The 20,752-nt window shown below is 35.8% G+C and overlaps 1 protein-coding gene across 2 annotated transcripts in view; it reads right to left on the bottom strand.

Moving 5' to 3' along the window:
* Nucleotides 1-20,752, bottom strand: part of CNTN5 (contactin 5) — a 1,129,093-nt gene that overhangs the window by 121,068 nt on the left and 987,273 nt on the right. For both annotated transcript variants that reach the window (XM_070623012.1, XM_070623013.1), the window contains 2 exons: nt 10,618-10,745; nt 8,203-8,378 (listed from right to left, as the gene is read on the bottom strand). In XM_070623012.1, coding sequence (XP_070479113.1) covers nt 8,203-8,378; nt 10,618-10,745 — 304 coding nt within the window. The remainder of the gene's footprint in view (nt 1-8,202; nt 8,379-10,617; nt 10,746-20,752) is intronic.

The raw sequence follows: 20,752 nt of genomic DNA, 5'->3' as shown, positions 1-20,752 counted from the left end.
TCAGCTTCCCACACTCTCAGTGGGTTGTGGAAGGAGTGCCTCAGTCTTGAAAGGGAAATCTGGTAACATGCCATGGCATCCACCATGATGATCTATGGTATCCTCAGTTAAAATTGACACAGTTAGTTATCCTTCCTAATTCAATTCATTTGAACAGGCCCATGAATCAATATGAATAACGAAAGGGAGAAGACTACAAGAAAACAAGAGGGAGATAGAAGTATTTGCACAAATTATCAAGATTTAAATAGCAGTCTTTTAAGAAACAAACAAAAGCAAACAGTGATTGTGTGCAAAATTGGAGTACTGAGAAAAGATACCTATTAGGCTCTGAAGATAACTTAGGTACTCCTTTCAGTAACTTGACGGGCATTTGATATGACTGGAAAGTTACAATTATATAACTTAAAGAGTGGGCTTGATATTATGCATCTATTTACTTATTCATTCTTAACTGTTTAGTACTTATAGAACTTGTAAAGATTTTTGCAGTCTTACAAAAATAAATCTTCGTCAGATTGGGATGGGGAAGTAGTTCTAGCATCAAGACCCACTGATTATTCTTCAATGTACAATTACAGGATAGTTATAGAAATTTAGGGAAACAATAAGTAGAATGGAAATTCTAAATTGAAACTCAAAATATTTGGAGTGTTATTTTGCATGACAATTTATATTAGAAGTTTGTTGAGCAACAGGTTGAAAATGACCTAGAGTTAGGTGAGAATTTGGTTTAACAAATGTCACTGAAATAAATCAGATAGACTTCATTCTCAGGGTTAAAAACAATAACAATGGTTGCAAAACCTATGGGGACCTACCAACGGTCACATTTCCAAAGATACAGGCACTTTATTCCAGATTAAATTCATCCTTTGATTGGATTAAAAACAACCAACCCAAGGAGAATGTAGTGTTATGGAAATCCAGTCTGAGTTAATATATACATGGAATGGAAAAATAATTTTGGAGAAAAACACAACTTCCAAAAGGGGAAAAATATGGAGTCCTAGACATGTAAGGACTTCTCAACTTCTGGAGTTAGTGAGTTAAAAGCATATTTAATTTCTGGAGTTTACAATCTAGGAAAGCAAAATTCTGCTAAGAGCTAAGGAGTGCTTTCTCTTTCTCATTCCTTGCTTTTCCCAATCCAATAAACTGGAACATCCCAGCTGGTTCTGAAGAGAATCTCTGGGAAGCATGTCCTTTATGTCCTTTTATCCCCTCAGAGGTCGCAGAACAGAGGCTATTGATCTGATTTTTCCCAGCATAGTCTACCATAAGACTGCCTTTCTCTATCAAGAAGCTTTATTTTCCTCTCTCTCTCAAAAAAACAATAACAAAAAAAACAAACTTGCAGTTCTGCTCTAAAAAACATTGCAGAGAAACTGGTAACTTTTCATATCACCCATAATTCTATGTAAATGTATCATAAAGATAAAGCAGCTGTCAAAAAGGGAGGCTCTAAATGAACAAAAAATGTTCCATATCCTCACCACAACACCATACCCCGAAGGTTTGTTTTGGTGGACTGTATTTAAATGAGTAAAGTGAGGCCTATGACTTGGATGGCTAAGCCTGTCTTTTCATAAATGATAACTTTGGAGGCCTTACCTAATTTTGCCACATTTGACAAACTACAAAATGTGAAGAGGCGCACTACAAATTTTGCTTTGTGGGATCATCTGCCAGTCTGAGTAAAAATGGAGGTGGATAATCGACGTCATGTTACTATCCAGCTGTGATTCTGATGGTATTGTGGTTCACAGATTACTTGGATGACACCCCCAGGAATTAAGGAAGGATCTCCCAATAATAGACTATCTTAGATGTCAGCTAAGGTAGTCACCTTTCATTCAGTTCCAAACTGTGCTAAAGCGAAAGTCTAATTTTGTGTAAAAAGTGAAAAAGTAAGGAAATAAACTATTCTGCTATAACAACAGGTTTTAACAGAATTTTATGCAGGATTTAATTAAGCTGAAACCTCTGAAATAATGCAGTAGTTGGCTAAGCTGAGAAAGTGCCTTATCTCAAGCTTTAATTTTTTTATTCAACGAACATCGAGTGGCTGTTTTGTGGACACCTATAGTGCAAAGTAATCAAAAATAAAACAGCATATTAGCCTCTGCTTTTAGGGACCTCAGAGTTTAGCTTATTTCTTTAATTCACAAAATGTTATAGAATCACAGATTTTAATGGCATAGTTTGGTCATGTTCATATGACTATGCGAAAGATATACACAAACTAAAAAAGATGGACACTCTTTTTTTGTTATGGGAACTACCACCACTTTGAGAAGATAGCGGGTAGAGGCACATTCTCCAACACAGACGAGTGGGAAGAATGGATGTGCTACACTTTCCTGGAATGGTCAGAAAATTCTTAGGCCTTTGAGGGTAACCTTTCTCCTTTCTAGCCCACAGCTTTGGCTGGTGGTTACTCTACTATTCTTTCCTATTAAAATGACAAAACGACTTCTTTTGTTAAGTTAGGTGAAAGACTGGGAGAGAAGTGTTCTAAAGCAAATATGTGGCAGTCCAAAGATTATAGCAGATAACAGAAAGTTGGTGGATTACCGGGTGCCAGGATTCAGAGCAAGACAAAGATCCAGGAGGCAAGAAATTGAGTGATGAGGAAGGACAAGCCCTTTGCCAGCAGGGAGAGGGTGGAGCACAGAGTCCAGGAGGCCATATTACTTTAAAGCACAAATATTGCTAGTGAGCAGAATGAGCCAAAGAGAACATGTGCCTTTGGTCGAGCTACTGATCCTCTGTCCTTTTGATACTTCTTGAGTAGTTCTAAAGGGCTTCCATGACTTATACTTGCTAATATGATGAAGAAGAGGATGCAGTAGATGCTTGGGAAATCCTCAGAGCTTTGCACCTTAGTAAACCCTGGCAGTGTGTCCAATGATTTCATTTATTTTTATATTATTTATCCATCAGAATTAACATTTATCCATCAGGAAATAAAAGATGCCAGTTGAGCACTTACTGTCTTCTATTTTGAGATTTTTACTCCTTAGGAAATACATGCTAATTCCTAAAACAATAAACTAGGAACAGAAGTAACCATAGTAGGAAGAGTGACATAGGCTAGAAACTTTTCAGTTCTTGCCCCTTTTTATATACCTAAAACTCAACAAAAAACATGAGTATGAATATTAGGCATGTTCCTTTGTGGTTCTGATGCTTGGTATACAGATGATCAAAATTATTGTTGCTTTCCAACTTTCTGACATTCGGATCTGGTTGGTAGCAGAATGAACTATTTCAGAGGAGTGAGTTCCTCATCACTAAAAGGGTTACAGCAGACGCTAACGATACTGACGGAGAATCCATGTATCATCCTAGGACAAATCCAGCAATCTCCAAGATCCCTTACAACTCTGAGATTTAATATCTTTTCCTATCTTAGGTTGCCTTGCTCTTTCTTCTTTTCCTATCTTAATGCTACCCATCCTCTGAGTCTAGGTCAGGTAGCACCTTCTGCCAAATAATATTGCTTTAAACAATTGTTATGAGGAATAGATGAACTATTGTATATATAATTTTTAGCTGAGTATTTGACATACAGTAGGTGATCAATTAATTCCTTTTCTTGCTTTCCTCCACAATGATAAAAATTCACATTAATTGCTGTCTTTTCTGGCCTTCAATAATATTTGGCTGTAATAAAAAATTAGTAATTTTTTGGTTATATTTTTCTTGAATTACTTAGTGTTCTATGTCATCTTTACATTTATTAAAGACTAGAATCAAATCTTCCTTTTATTTTTATTTCCCACAGTTTATAGGCAATGGCTGAACATATAATGGTTAATTAATATGGAGAGGGTAAGATTTCTAGACGAGAATCAACACAATGCAGTTTAAAAATCAGAGTATTTAACCTTGGAACCACAATTTAGTGTTCATGTGGCCTGGAAAAGTCTTGCGCGTCAGTCTCCTCATTAAAAAATGTGGTCAAATATCGCTACTCTCTCTTCCTGAGTGTACTGTTTAACCAGAGAATTTGGTATATATGAAGGACCATTCAAGTAGTGCATTTTGATTTGATTGCCCATTTAGTTGCAATTTAGCATATTTGGAGAGTTCACAATCGAAAGGGCAACTTCTTTAGCTAATATCCTGATGCCAAACGTTTGTTTTTCTTCCTCTGCCAGGAAACAGAGCAAATTGCAGGTTTCCATGGTATTCAATGTAACTGTTCTTTATTCATTATAAGGATTAAAACTAACTTACATCTTGAATGAATAATTAGGGATTTCACATCTCTGGAAAATAATGGATCCTCCATTAAGACTGTGGCTTTGGGGCCACGTGGCCATGCTCAGGTGCTGTTCAGACATTCTGAGTGTGAAGAGGTTCTCGCAGGCCTCTGACCAACAGAAATAATTGTGTCAGAACACAATTGTAAATGCTTTGTTTGATTAACAGGATGGCTATTTAAGGCCAAGGCTTATAACAGTCGACTCCTCATTGTAACCTCTGCTTATCTGGTCTAGATTGGACATAAAGTCCGCAAGCTGTTCAATCCCTATTTCACACAGCTGTCAGAATTATCTTCCTAAAACTCAAAGCTGAATCGCATGGCTGCTTGCTGCATTCTAAATACAACCCAAATTCCACGGCTTGGAAATTGGTCCCTTTTACAGTGAGGCCTCTGCTGCTTTCCTTTAAATTTATTCCACATATATTGACTTATCATCTGCTATGTGCTCTCACTATGCTGTCAGAGCCAGCGTTTCCACACTGGCCCTGAACCAGCTCTAAACTCTTCCACCTTTCTGTCTTTGCACCCCATGCTCACTCTGTCTGAAATGCAGTTTCTTCTCCTAGCCACCTGGCAAAATCGTACCTACCCAGGTCCAGTTCAAATACCAACTCCTCCTGCCAGCCGCGTACACAGAGTTCTCTGCTGATAGCACGGTTACAGCAGGTCACTAGTCCGTCCTGCTGTCTCTTCCCTTAAATCGTGCTCTCTTAAGGGAGACGGGCCACGTCTTTTACTTGGATCCCCTACAACACTTAGCTGGTCAAATTGAATTGAAATTAAAATCTTAAGAATAGCCTCACTATTTGCCACATTCAGTTAGTTCATTATATCATTGCCAAAAAAGTGATTCAGGTGAATTGGATCAAACATTTATGGACAAATTGATTGCTTGGATCCTTTTAACAGTGGCTTCAATAATGGATTCACTTCAAATCAGTCAAATTGCTGGGTTGGTAAAACATGCCTAAGTAAAGAGAGCAGGAGAAACAGCAGCATTTTCATTATAGATGTTTTAATTTAAATTTCAAAGCAGTAGCTATTATTTTTTTAACCTGATGCAATTATATATTTACCTATTCACTCATAAAATGCAGTCCAAAAGCACTATTTTATTTAAAAGATAACAATGTGCATTGCATATAGATATTATAAAAGCTACATATAAAAATTTGCCTAGAGCTTTCCCTACAAACCAACGACTGTGTAGAAAGACACCAGTACAATTAATTGAAAGATAGAGAAGTTAATTAAGCTATATTTTGGCATCTGTACGATGCTAAATATCAACACCATTAGTATCTCCCCCTCCCTGCCAAGAGGTTTGATTGATTCATTTGACACTATGCAGGGTTAATGTGCTTAAAAAGTATACCCCCCCTTTCTCTTGATTCATCCCCATTTGGTCACCTACTGGTGGGTTAGGTCCCAGGGCAGTTAATCTAGAAAGTCTCCAGCCAGAGGCACACTCTATTCCTGCTTAAGTCCCTGAATCCCATTTGGCTTTCTCACTCTGCTGGGCCAGCGTAGGCCCTAAGGTCCCTTCAGGGGCTCTCCTTTGAAACTCAGAGCAGGCCATAGATGACCCCACCTGGCTCTTAAACAGAAGATGTTGGCAAGTCCGGAGGCCTTCCCAAATCTCCCTTCTTTATAACACTTGATTCCTCTTCTTAAAACATTATTTCTCAACATATTATTTTACAAGCAGAAGGGTGGAAGGGTGATAGAATGTTTTTCTTTTTTCTCTCTGCCTTTTTAGTGTCCTAAAATGGAATTCTCTCCAGCGTATGTCCTTGAAGTCAGCCAGGACCCAATCAGTGTTTGAAGTAATTGGGAGAAAAGGAATAGATAATTTCTTTTACACTTTGCAGTTTCGAAGCTTCCAAATATTTTTTAAGTACATGCATATTTCCATTAACTATTCTAAATATACAAAAGTGATAAGTCCTACATTACCTTAAAGCTAAATATTTTTCTCACTTCTCAATATGACAATTTGCTTTATTCTTCTATGCTATACTTAATTATCACTGTCTGCCATCCAGAGCCTAATTTTAACATGGCTTATAACAATATGGGCTTGAATGGAGTAAGGAGTCAATTTTGTACTTCTCAAGGGCAAGAACAGCATATATGTAAAGAGGGCTATAGCAGTTATTATTAACTGCTAACCTTATGAAAAGGATTAAATGTATTCATTGATACAAATGAATGACATCAAACTAAAGTAGTAATGTCTAAGAGATAAAAACAAGAATTCATCTAATTTTACCAGGACCATTAATTTCTGTATTGGTATTTTAAAATAAAGAGGGGGTCTACTTAATTTATATGAAGAAAAACCAATATTTATTTTAGACATATTTTTACTTTATATATCTAATCACTCAAAATGAATGTTTACAGATAATCTTAAGAAGATATATTTTGATGGTATATTTTTTGTTTTCAATGTGATATTTTTGTATCATATTTTTCTGGTTCTGTTTTCTGACATTCATGGCATAAAATTTGATCACAATTTGGAAGGAATTATTAACCCAGGGTAAAGGAGAAAGGAAAGTCACAAACCAGAGGAAAATGAGTTTAATTTAACATGATCTAAATATTTTGCATACAAGATAACCATTAATAATTAAAATTAATTTATTTAGTGAGAGGTGAACAATGCAATTGGTACATAATTGTTTCTGATAATGTCTTCCATTAATTGCAAAGCAAACCAGGATAAAAGGAATAACTTGCAAGAAAATGTTTAACCTTGGTTACATTGGAAGATGCAACAAATAGAGCTCCTTTTTATTCTTCCACTAATATAAATTTATAAAATTCTATAATGAGAAGGGATCTTGGAAATTATCTGGTCCAGTTCGTTCACTTTTCTTCTCTCTGAGATTAATGCCCGGGCGAGTCAAGTGACTGGCTTTTTGTTACACAGTTAATTAGGGATTGAGTTGGGACTTGATTCAGAAAATTCGTGACTTTGGATCTAAGAGTTTTTTCACTACATTGTATTATCTTTAACATGAAATTCAATCCAAACTGAGTTTTATATCTTTGGGCTCACTACAGCTGTGATTTTCCAGTGCTTCCCAAAGTGTTTGGAGAAGAATAAACTGCTATTAATGAGTATATGGCAGCATGTAAATTGGATTTGTAGGCATAAATTATACTTGGACACATCTCTTTAGCTAATGTAGAAGGGATATACCAGCCAAAATGTCTCTCTGCCACACTAGTTCCATCCTTTTCTCTCTCTCCTTCTGTCATTGTGTTACTCTGTTAGGTTAAACAGGAAGGTGGGTTTTTTTCACTTCTCTTTTGAGTTAAGACACTGCGATAGTTCTAAAGGATTTGGTTCAAAAGAATTCCCACTCTATTTAGTTGATTGCCACTTAGATATGTAAGCTAAAAGAAGATATTACAAAGAAAAGATTAGGCTGACAAAAAATGAGTATGTCTGTGAACGTGTAAGGCTAACGTGCATTTCTGACCATGGGTTGCATGTTTAAGCTTGATAGCCTGTGAGAAATTACTATTTCTTAAGGAGTAGGACAGGCAGGCTTATTTCATTTATTTATTGTATCATAATTACTGTTAAGAATGCTTCAAATAACACTAGCCATTTTATGTAGCAACATAACTTTTGAGAAGAGGCGTGTAAATATTGACAATATTCATAAATAAATAAAAGTGGCAAAGAAACCAGATTTGCAAAAAGAAGTATTCCCAATTTTTTACTGGGATTTTTTAGATGATTATTACTTTCATTTTGATGTAAACATAAAATAATGAAAATAGTTGTTTAAATCAAATTGATTTTTTTCCTATTTCTCCTTAGCATTTCAAAGATAAGAAAGTTTTTACATTTGAGTCTGAATTTCTGAAATTATTATTACTCAAAAAATAAAAGCATGTTAACTTACGGCCCTGATGCTTTCAAAATGTCCACCTTCTTTCTCAAAATCGATAGGCTGTCCTTTTAGCGTCCAGTAGAAAGTGACATCCAAACTAGCATCGTGAATCGCTTTGCAATTAAGGACGATACTTTCTCCCACTGTTAACTCTGTTCTTTTAGGAGTAAGTTCTATTCTTGTAGGTTCTATAGAAATAAAAAATATGTTAATCAGTGTAATCAACATGTAGTATTTCCTTGCATTCTATACTTTAAATAATAGAGAAAAACTTCAAGAATGTATGCACTGCAGTTGCTCCAGATATACATCTGTAAATAAACTATTATTATTAATTGAAATATTCCCTTTTTGTATACTAGCGCATTTTACTTTTCTATTGTAGGGGACTAATGGTTTTAAGTCCCTGTTCCTATTAAGTCAACTTGGACAAAAAAGATGCGAGACTGCATAACTAGAAAGAGGATTTGGCATTCTGGGAGGAGGAAAATTAGAAAAAAGAGGCTGGAACCTCCCCGCCCACCTTCAAGGATCATCAAGTATAAATAAAAGGATTTTTACAATAAAAAAGGCTCCACATCTAAGGAGGAAGAATTCAGGGCAGTTTACTTCTTTGAAGGTTATAGGAAGCACCTTCCCGCAAATTACTGTCTTAACAGAGATAAAAATATGCTATGACTACTAGAACACTTTCATTTGCTTTACAGCCTACAAAACCCTCTCATGAGTAGAAAAGGAGTCGAGGAGGCACGACTGGCTGATTATAAAATAGCCTTTTGATAGATTGTAGATGTTTTACTTGAGATCTAAAAAGAAAAGGCAAAAGACTGAGTATAAATGTCTTTTGAGAAAAAAATATTTATGTTTAATTTCTTAATGATTCAGTTACATTTTTAAAAAATAGATACCTTTTTATTGGGTTTAGAGCAAGTTTGAATCATTAAGGCTAACACCGGCTGTGTATCTAAGGGTTATTTAAGCTGGTGATCAAACAGCTGCAATATGATGTGCTTTTCGGAATAAAGCAGAGAGGTGATGAAGATAAGATTTTGATTTTGTCTTTTTTCCTAATTAGATTCCTGATTGTAGGCACCTCAAGAAGACTGACATAAATGATTAAAAATTAGCCTAATTTTCCTATTCTAGCTCTATTGTTGGCAATAGCACAATCTGATGAAGTGCCATTCTTAACGGCTGATAAGATCCTTTAATATGCAACATCCTTGTAAGCAGTCACTCAGAGGAACGTGCAATACCAGCAAAGGAATGCCACTGTAAATATTAACATTCCAGAAGCTGATATTCCGTGCAGCATTCTAAGTTCTGGCTTCATCAGACAAGACAGACAATCACAGCAAACTGTCGTTTAAACTTTGTGAGAACTGGAACGGTCTGAGTAACTAAACATTCCATTTAACTTGTAATTAACAGAAAATATTTTTGTTATTATAAAGAAAGAGTCTGTGAATCCAGCCTTGCCTAATTACAAAAAAGCTTGTTTTGCACAGAGAAGGAATAAGACACGACCTAGAGGACAGACTTGGAGTCCAGGAATGTATGCTATAAACGAGGACATCTTTTAAATTATGTTTCTTTCTTCCATTTATGTTTGCCTCTTTTCTAAAATATCAGAGTGCCAGCTATTTTAATTACATTTCTATTTCTAAAGAAAGAGAAAAATAAACATTTCTATATTTTTATGTCCAAATATGAGTCACTATGCAACACATGCACAAATGGAAAAAATTATTAAGAATATAGTTCAATTGTGAAAAATATTCCTTTGCCAGTTGAAGGGACTGCCTAAGATACAAGATTTTCTTAGTACTAAACAAAGACATGTAGTCTCAAAAGAAGGTTCTAGGCTGAAATCTAGTTCACTTTAGAACTAAAAAGCTAAGAGAAACATTTAAGCAGCAATATTTATAATCCTAAAAAGTCCCACGGATGCAAACATCAAAGAACAGCTCTGGTATCAGGTTATCTGATGCACACTCTGACACCGTACATTCACCTGCTCCTTCTGCTATTCCTTTCTGCCCCAAATCCCCAACTGAAGTAGTAACAAAGGCATATGAATGATTGATGCTAAAATTAATCTTGGAGGAGGAAAAATATTTTTATAGTGTTGGCATACTTTTAAATTTTGAGACATCAATTAAAACTTCAGAAAGTTTTCTTTATCACGTATTTTGTTCAGAGCGAAATATTTACAGTTCTACCAAGAAGGCGTTCCTTCCTTTATGGTCCCCTAAATAACGGAAAGGGACAGTTTGGCTGGGTTAGTTCTAGGTTTGCAATGGATCTTATCAACAGGAGCATGCACACCCAGACGTGCAAACATGTACACATGCATAGTATATTTATTCATTGTCTGATAAAGATCATGAAACTATGTTCATAAAACATTTAGCCACATTTTCTTACCTTTTACAGATAATGAAGCTATGATTTCAGCAGAACCAAACACATTTTCCCCTTGGCAAATGTATTTTCCCTCATCTGATTTAGAAGCATTTAAGATCCGTAGAGTCCCGTCTGGAAGAATAGCTATTCTGAAAATTATTAAAAAAGATTTTTTTCCTGTTTTACTGCAAATCGGCTAAGTGGTAAGAAACTCTGATGAAGTTGAAACCACTTCCAAGGTAACAATAAATAAGAGAAAGGATCACTGTGAAAATATACAGTCATAGTAGAAATGTTTTACCCTTCAAGAAATTACTCAGTAAACCCACTTAATATATTCTTATATTTAAAAGGGTTAGTGTTAAGTGTTATTTTTCTTTTGACACTTTTTTGACAGTTAATTTTAAAACTTGTGGAAAAAGGTGACCCTGAATATCATTATTAAAACTTGTAATATCACCCAGTGATATTTTAATAGTAAGCTTGGGTATTTCACCTCAAACCAAGAGTGACCTCAAAAATCAAATATAAAAAGAAAGAGCATAAAAACAGAGGAGAAGTACAGAACATAAAATTAATTGTGTACAGCCAAGAGATGATTTATGGTGGTTTCTCGCTGCGCCACCCACGCAGCAAGGGTATGAAAATGAGCCTGACACCTGGGCTGCTCACATTGCACTTTTTAAACATAAAAACATGATATCTGAGTTTGCATTTGGGCTCTTTTGAGACCTTTGTTAAAAGTGGACCTTGGGTCTTGTATAAAGGTGAAAGATTAAAGCATTATTAAAAATTTTTAGAAGTTTAGTGAAAATGAGGTTGACATTTGGGATTACCATATTCTCCTGTGTTTTCATCATTCCAGAAATATACAGATTTCAAATTTAATTAGTACTTTTGTCCTTTTCTCTCTTCCATATTCCTAAAATATAACCCATTATATATATTTCACCATTGCATCGACCCAGTCAAGCAACCTCAAACATCACAGAAGCAGCTGTAGTGGTCTTATTTGATATGCTGCTAGAGTTTGGACCGACTTTAGAAGAGAGAAAGTAAAAGGCTGTGCTGTTTTTGCTAAGAAACAAGTGACCCCACTGAACTTAAAATCCTAAAATTGGATCCTCCCAGTGCCGAAAAGAATAGTTTACTCCATGGCAATATGATAATATTAAACCACTTAAGATTTAAGAATAATGGCCAAATCTCTTTAGTTAACATCTTTTATGTTATTTTAAAATTTGTACTCTATCTTGCCAATCACCCAGAACTGATGGTTATTGAGAGCATTGAATGTCATAACGATTGAATTAGATTCTAGGCTGATGAATATTGTTTGTGAATTTACACAATATATTTTCATCGATAAAGATACCAGTTTAAAAACATCTCATCGTCTTCAGTATGGATCAAACTTGACTTACAACATGTAAAAAGGGAGACAAATTTAAAAGCAAGCCAAACTAGGAATAGAGAACCTGATTTTGTAATTTATGTCCAGGAAGGATACTAACTTGAGGCATTTGGGGAACACAGTGCCTTTAAAAGTTATATAATCCATTCAAGATGGTCAATGAAAAACTCTGTTCATTAATTATAAAGTGCTCAATTTCTACAAAAATGGAGTATAGGAGCTGGTTCGGTGGCGTGGTGTTTAAGTTCTCATGCTCTGCTTCAGTGGCCCCAGGTTTATGGGTTTGGGTCCCGGAGACGGACCTACCCATCGCTCATCAAGCCATGCTGTGGTGGTGTCCCACGTACAAAATAGAAGAAGATTGGTACAGATATTAGCTCAGGGACGATCTTCCTCAAGCAAAAAGAGGAAGATTGGCAACAGATATCAGCTCAGGGCCAATCTTCCTCACTAAAAAAAAAAAAGAATATAATGTATTTATTTAATTTCAATCCCAAAGATATACATGATACAAAAAGATATATTGGAAGGCAAAAATTACACTTTTTGTAAACAAACAGGAATTCTCTAGTGAAAATGACAAACTTTGTTGAAATTTAGCTAAATTATTATAATTTGTGCAGATTGTTAATATCTTGAACATGTCTGGATTTTATTGATCAACATAAATTTTATTCTTGCAGGTGAGAAGTTTGGCTTAAAAGTTCACCTCCTTTAAAGAAATAAATGTATCTTAGATACTGGCAGTATTTCAGCTCTTGATTTAGGGTAAGTCCTTTCTTACTGACAGGAGGCAATATATTATATTCTCCTTTTGAAGATAGTTTATGAACACCTCTGTACTTTAGGCCATTGATCCACTTGGGGGATGAAGAATTCTGAATACCATGATGCTTTTTATCTGTCAAGTGGCAGTGTCATTTAACCAGAAGCCTGTCTACTGATGCAAATTGCAAATCCTTATCAGATGAGCTCATTTTTTTTAACTTAGAAAAGAAAAAATAGCTTAGACAATGAATGTGATTTACATTATAATGTCTGGCTATTGCACACATAATTACTTACATAATTGAATACTGAATTAATATTTCCTTGCAATTTCCAGCCTATTTATCTGTCTTCTCTCCTCTGTTATTACCATGCGACTCCTACATTTGGAATTTTAAATTTGGAGACTAATTCTTCTGAGACATCCTTGAACTTGGAGTAAGGTGGTAAGGGAGTGGTGAAGTGAAGTTCTGTTGTGGGTAGGGAGAGATTTTAGAAATGCAGACCAGCGTTCTAGCATTCAGTATCATCATGCGTACTATATTCTGGTCTCTAAACTTCTCCACGAGTTTCTGCCTAGACCTGGAGATGTCTTGGTTCTCATCTTGCATTTGATTACTGGATCTCTGCCTTGTTAATCTGCCCTGTACCACAGTCTACCTAGGATCGCATTGTGCTTACCCTATCTTGCAAAGATTCATTGCTAGTTCCTTGACGCCCATCCTGATTTCCAAATTTCAGGACTATTTTCTGGATCTTCCATTTCCATGTCTGGCTTACCTGTCAAACACCACACAACCTAGTTTAGATCTTTCCAAGTACACTTCTTGCCTGGGAGTACCACCTATTTACCTGCTGCCATATTGGTTAAAGCTTATGCTCTACCTTCCAGATTAGATTTCTTTCTGGTGTTAGATCATAATGGATATCATATCATAGGATCATTAATCATTAATTGAGACCAAGTGCTTTAAAGTCAGAGATGGTTAGATTCAAACCACTGCCATTGACTAGTATGTGTGTCATCTTAAACAAAGTTACTTAATCTTTTTCTTTATACGGAAAACTGTCATAATTATATATAACTAGTTCTTTAAAAGTATTAACTAGATAATATATGTAAATTATTATATGTTAGTAGTGTGTGCAGACATTAATTGAAAATGTATTAAAAATGTGAATAAAATTTGTGACAAATTTTAAAAAGGAAAATGTAGAGGGTGCCAGGAAAACTTCTCACTGTGCAAACATCAACTATTTAGGATGTTTGATAAGTCTTTTCTGGGGGGAGTAATATTTGAGCTGAGAACGGAGTGATGAGAGGAAGTTAACCAGGCAAAATGTGGGAAAGCATAGGGGATAGCATTTGCAAAGGCCTTGAAGTGGGAAGGATCACAAAACCTTGAAGAACCAATTATAATTGCAGCAGATAAAGGTGAGCGGGTAGTGGCCCAAGGTGAGATTAGGGAGGTAGACAGGGAGAAAAATTATGTAGAACCTAGTATACCATGGGAAACGTCTGGTCTTTATTTTAAGGTCAATGGGGAAGCTGCCAATTTTTTAAACAGCCTTATTGAGGTATTATAGGCATATAATAAGCTCACATATTTAAAGTATACTCTTCGAAAAGTTCTCACAAATGGATGCAATCATAAAACCATCACTACAGGCAAGATTGTCAACATATACATCACCTCCAAAGCATCTCTGTGTTCCCTTCTCTCCCCTAGCCTTTTCTCACACCATGTCTATCACCAGGCACCTACTCATCTGCTTTCTGTCACTATAGCAAGTTTGTACTTTTACAGAATTTTATATAAATGGAATCATAACATTATAAGCCCCTTTTTGTTTAGTTTATTTCACTCAGCATAATTAAGTTGATACAAAATTGAAATTCATCTGTGCTGTTGCAATGATCAGCAATCCATTCCTTTTTATTGTTAAATAGTATTCCATTGTGTGTATATACCACAACTTGTTGATCCATTTACCTTTTGGTGGATACTTGGCAATTTTCATCTTGGATCTATTACAAATAAAGCTGCTATTAACATCCATGTACAAGTATTTCATGGATACAGTATTTGCTTTTATTTCTTTGGGATAAATACTTAGGATTGTAATGACTGGATCATCTGGTTTATGTGTATGTTTCATGTTTAACTTTTTATGAAGCTGCCGCACTATTTCCATGTGGCTGTACCCCCTTACACTCCTAGCAGCATTATATAAGAGTTCTTGCAACACTTGATATGGTTAGTCTTTTTAAATTTAGCTATTATAATAAGTAGGTAGTAGAATCTCATTGTGGTTTTAAGTTGCATTTCCTTAATGACTAATGATGGTAAGCATTGTTTCATGTGCTTATTTTCCATCCGTATATCTTCTTTGGTAAACTGATTGTTTGAATATTTTACCGATTTTTTTATGGAATTGTTTTCTTATTGAGGTTTGAGTTCTTTTTATGTTCTAGATATAACTCCTTTTTTAGTATGAGATGTGCAAATATTTTCTACCAGTCTGTGCATTTCTTAGCATTTTTCCAATAGCAGACATTTGTAATGTTGATGAAGTCCAGTTTATCAGTTTTATTTTATGCTTTATGCTTTTGTTGTTGTACTAAGACTTTACCTAAGGTCACAAAGATTTTCTGTTTTCTTCTAGAAATTTTATATTTTTAAGTTTTATGTTTGTCTATGATTCATTTTGAGTTACTTTTTGTTTATACTATGAGATATGAAGCAAACTTATTTATTTATTATTGTTTTTGCCTCAGGATGTCCAATTGCCCCAGCACCATTTTTGAAAAGTCTATCCTTTCTCTGTTGAATTGTTTTTTACTTTTGTCAAAAGTCAGTTGAGTAATTTTGTGTGGGTCTATTTTCGGGTTCCCTACTCTGTTCTATTGACCTATATGTCTACCCCTCTGCCAATACCAAATTATCTAGATTACTGTAGGTATGTAGTAATCCTTAATATCAGGAAAAGCAATTCCTCTCACTTCATTCTTTGTTGTTAAAGTTGTTTTGCTAAGAATTTTGCATTGATTTTCTCAAGTGATATTGGTCTGTAATTTTACTGTCTCTTGATATATTTGTTTGGTTTTGTTTGAAGAGTAGAGCTGGTCTCAAAGAATGAATTATGAGGTATTCCCTCCTCTTCAAATCTCTGAAAGACTTTGTGTAGAATTGACACTATTTTTTCCTTAAATGTTTGGTAGAATTCTTCAGTAAGGCCATCTAGTCCTGGAGTTTACTTTGTGGTAAAATTTTAACCTGGAAATTCAATTTTTGAAATAGATTACGGCGTTCAGATTGTTGACTTCTTGACTGAGCTCAGAAAGCATTTTTAAGCTGGGGAATGTATTTATAGGAAAGAATTTTACTTTATTATTTACATAAATGAAAATTTTTTCTTGGTTTGTGATTCTTTAGTTCTGGCTTAGCCATGGATAAAATATTTAGTCTGATATGGTTAAAATCTAATAACAAGTTAATTCTAATATATTGTCACCTCCCTGTGGTATATTCAGGCAAATTCAGGTTTTATTATTACCAGACATTATAAAATTCAATAGCTCATTCAAAGATGACACATTTCTTCCCACAGATTTCTCTAATTTCTTCTCCTGTTCCTATTTCTATTTGGTTACACTATATAAAGTTTCCAATATTTGGCTATTTTTATCCTACAAAAATGGCAATTTTACTTGTTTCAATCTGACGGTTATATAAGACTTGTGCACCAGTACACTTGCAGTACTGCAGAAGGAGGAAGATTCTGTTTATGTCAGGAGTGAAGAGGCATGTCTGTTCCCTATAAATCTTCTCTGCTATCTCTGACTGCTCTTTTCCTCAACTGCCCCAATATCTGATGCTCATGATTCAATCAATTGCTGTGCAGCTGGTATTTGGCTCTTTCAAGAAAATCAGCAAATGACACTGGGTCTTTTGGATGCCATCCATTGAGAGTCAGCTGGCCTGCTCTTCAATGTCACCTTCTTTCAAGGATTCAGGTTGAAGTGCTTCCCCAGTTACCAAGATAGAAAAAACTGGAATATGACAAACTACACAAAGACTTTTCAAGTTCCCACATGGAAGTGGCACACAACAATTATACTGACATTTCATTGGCCAAAGCAAGGCACATGGCCTCCAATGACCTCAGAACAGCAGGGAAGCACAATCTTACCATACGTCTGGAAGAAAAATGAGAAATATCTGGTCAATGGCACTAAAGATTACTGTATTCCTTGTGCTATGTCAAGCATGGCATAGATATAAAGGAGATTTTAAGGCACAATCTCTGTTCATAAAATTTTAACAATTTAATTGTTCACACAAGGACTACAGAACAATAAAATTATGTGTCTGGCTATAATTCTTGTGTAGTTCAGAACAGAAGAAGACCCATAAAAGTGGGAAAAGTTCAGTAACAGAGGACAGGGTTTGATATTGATCTTAAAAGATGGATAAGTAGAAGGAAGTGGAAAAAGCTTTTTAGAAAAAGAGAACAAATAAGCAAAGTAAGAAAAATCACAAGTAGGCATAGCATGTTTATAAAAGAGAAGCATTGAAGCAAACCAGAGTAGCGGTTTTGCTTTTAGGGAAAATAGCTAATAAGGTTTGAAGAGGCATGATAGCAACTGCACTGCTGGTAGCCACTCACCAACAGCAAAAAGAAGAGGAGCAACTCTCCTTGTGGTGGAAGAGGGAGTGGGCTTGAGGATTTTGCTGCAGAACATTGACGAGGGGTTTGTGACCCAGAGAACAGGCTGGATCACAAGGCCAAGATAAATATCCATACCCTTTGCTTTTGGCTCTACTTAGTTTCTCTGAACAGGACACACTCTCCTTTGAAATGAGAATCCCTACAGATTTTTTACACCAATTATAGGGTGAGGATGTGGCTATGAATCAGGTCAGAGGAGAGAACCCAGGCCAGAAAAAGAGCAGCTATGCACAGGCTTTTCTCACCCCAGAGCTAAGAGCCCCAGTTAGAGGGAATCTGGGTGAGCATATGAGTCGTATTCACACTACAGGATCTCCTGGAATAGCCCCCAAAGAGCATGGACATACAAGATTTGACACGGAAGGACCTTAAAACTTTACCTATACCTCAGTTCCCTGTAAATGAAATAGTTATCCTCTTAATAGGAAAGACAATTATATCTGCAATTATGATTAAAGGAGGCAAGTGCTAAATGGAGATGTACTTTTCTGGAGAAAGTGGTATCTAAGCTGAGAACCGACAGAATGGTAGGAATTAGCGCACTGAAGGGCTGCAAGCTGGGGAAAGAAGGAAGTGCTTCAGGTACATTCACTGACTACTCACTGAATGGCTTCTGTATTCCAGGCACTGTGGAAGCCATCGGGGATACAGTGATGAGTAAGTCCTAATTCCTCCCCTTAGGAACCACGGGGAATAGAAGCAGCATCAGACAAGAAAGCAGGAAATTAACATTCAGAACAATAAATGCTAGAAAAGAATAAGTACAGGGGATTATTTGCAATATGTAGGAGGGGCAGTTCACGAGCTTGGGGGATCTGAGCCTGGTTAGGGAAGGCATCTCAGAGGAGGAGACACCTCACTCGAGGGTTAAAAATTACTTAGTCTTACCCTTATCCTGGTTTGGGAGGGGGTAGGTAAAATGACATAGGATAAGCCTATTGATTTTTTTTTCCTAATTGTTTTTCTGAACTCTAGTCTTTTACTTCTTTCATTCAAATTGCACATTGCCTCTGGATTTAACTTCCTAAATCATAGATATAATCAGTCTTTTGTCTGAGTTTTTCATAGTTCCCTATGGCCTACAAAATAACATACCTACTCCTTAGTATAACAATTGAAAGTCTTCACCAAATGGACAGAACTTCCATCACCTTCTAATCTCCCACCCTGTGCTCTGCAGATCTCCAAACTGTCTTGTAATTCATTCTCAATATATGTGGGTTTTATTTTTTCTGAGCTAACATCTGTTACCAATCTTCCACTTTTTTTTTTTTTTTTTATTTTGCTTGAGGAAGATTAACCCTGAGTTAACAACTGTGCCAATCTTCTTCCACTTTATATGTGGGTCACCGCCACAGCATGGCTGATGAGTGGTGTAGGTCCACACCTGGGATCCAAACCCAGGCCACCAAGGAGAGCATGCCAAACTACTACTGAACCACTATGCCATGGGGCCAGCCCCTCAATATATGTGTTTTATTTTGTTTATAATGATGTGTGACTCACACACACACACACACACACAGTACTATACTAATATACTAGGTACATTGTACAGACAATAATTGGAAATTATAATTATAATTAAAAGCAAATACGTTATGCCATCTTCTCCTTTCCCTCCTCCCAACCCCAATGGATCTCTTGCATGTCTCTGAATTGTTCAAATCTCTATTTGGAGACCTCTGCTCTAGTCATCTAAGACCACATACCTTTCATTGTTCAGACTGCTACCTACTTTCACTGCTCAAATATACAATCTACCTGAACTCCTCATTAATCCTCTTTAGTTAGAATTATTCTTGCGTTCATTTTTGCTTCCTCAGGACTCCATCATAGCATTTGTCACACTTTTCCTTAGTGCACAACAGCCAGGGTGTTTTATCCATTGAGCACTATGGTTTCAGTATTTTCAAGGGCGTATATAAGGATCTGAAACCTGAAAAAACATGACTGGCTCAAGTAATCAAAAATAACTACAGTCTTGAAAATAATACAATGTAATACTATAACAATCACCCACAACTCATCTCTTTCATTGTTATATAAAAAAAGAGTTCCCATCATAACAATGTAATAAAAGATTGACTATTATATTAACACTTTCAATCATAAAGTTATAAAAACTATTTCAAAATACTTTATAGCAAAAGGCATATTTCAGATAGGCTATAGCTATATTTTATTATTTTTGATAAAATCTTGGATGAGATCTTTAAAGCATAAGAGAACCTAGGACCTATGAAGTTCTTAAAAGGGTTGTGCTAATAATAAACATTTACTGATCATGGCTGATGTGTCAGGCATCATATTAATCTTCCACATTATTTCATGTAATGCTTCTAACCACTATGTGAGCTGAGTATTGTTAGTCTCATTTACTGATGAGAAAATTGTGGTCCATCATCATTTACTACTTTATTCAAGGCTATTCAGCAAGTGGCAGAGTGCTGATTTCAGCCACACTCTTTGATTTATTTGTTTGCCCATCAGTAATTCCCTGACTAATTTGTAACCTCCTTCACTTATTGTCTTCATAAACTCCACAATCACTGGTACTCAGTAAATGGGGACTGAATTAAACTGAATATAACTTTAACCAATTTATTTTATAGATGAAGAAATTGAGGTCCTGAGCCCTTCAAATCACTTTTTAAAAAATGATGTGGCATATAGTTTGTTTTGATAACATTTATTAAGCCCCTACTATTTGCCAGGCCCTCTACAAAGCTCTTTTAATACATTATCTTATGTTAATTCTTGCAAAGACTCCAGGATATATTATTACCCTCATTTGATCAAGGAAGAGGAAGAAATAAGGGTCAGAGAACTGAAATAACCACTGGGATTTTAGATAGGCCCGCTGGATTCCAAAATTTGTACTGCAGTTTCAGCTACTATACATGGACCCGAAGTCAACATTAAAAGAAAGCTTTGCATAAGATCACGTGCTAAGTGGCAGCTCTGACCTACAACAGAAGCTGACAGAAGTGGAAACTCAAGGGTAACAACAAGAGAAGACACATGCTTCCTATAGATGATGGAAATGAGAGAATTTTATACTCCTTAACTTGATCAGTAGGATTTTAAAAAGCTAAGGGCAATGCACACTCAAGGAGGGCTGTGCTGTCACCATGCTCTTCCCTTCAGATGCGGTTTCGCTGGAAGGAAGAAGTGAGGTGACCCAGAAAGACATGTATGACAGCCTTTAGAAAGCGAGAGAAAAAGCTTAAGTGCAGA

The sequence above is a fragment of the Equus przewalskii genome, chromosome 6, assembly GCF_037783145.1.
Source record: "Equus przewalskii isolate Varuska chromosome 6, EquPr2, whole genome shotgun sequence".
Classification (NCBI taxonomy): Eukaryota; Metazoa; Chordata; class Mammalia; order Perissodactyla; family Equidae; genus Equus; species Equus przewalskii.
This window is presented reverse-complemented; position numbering and strand designations above follow the sequence as displayed.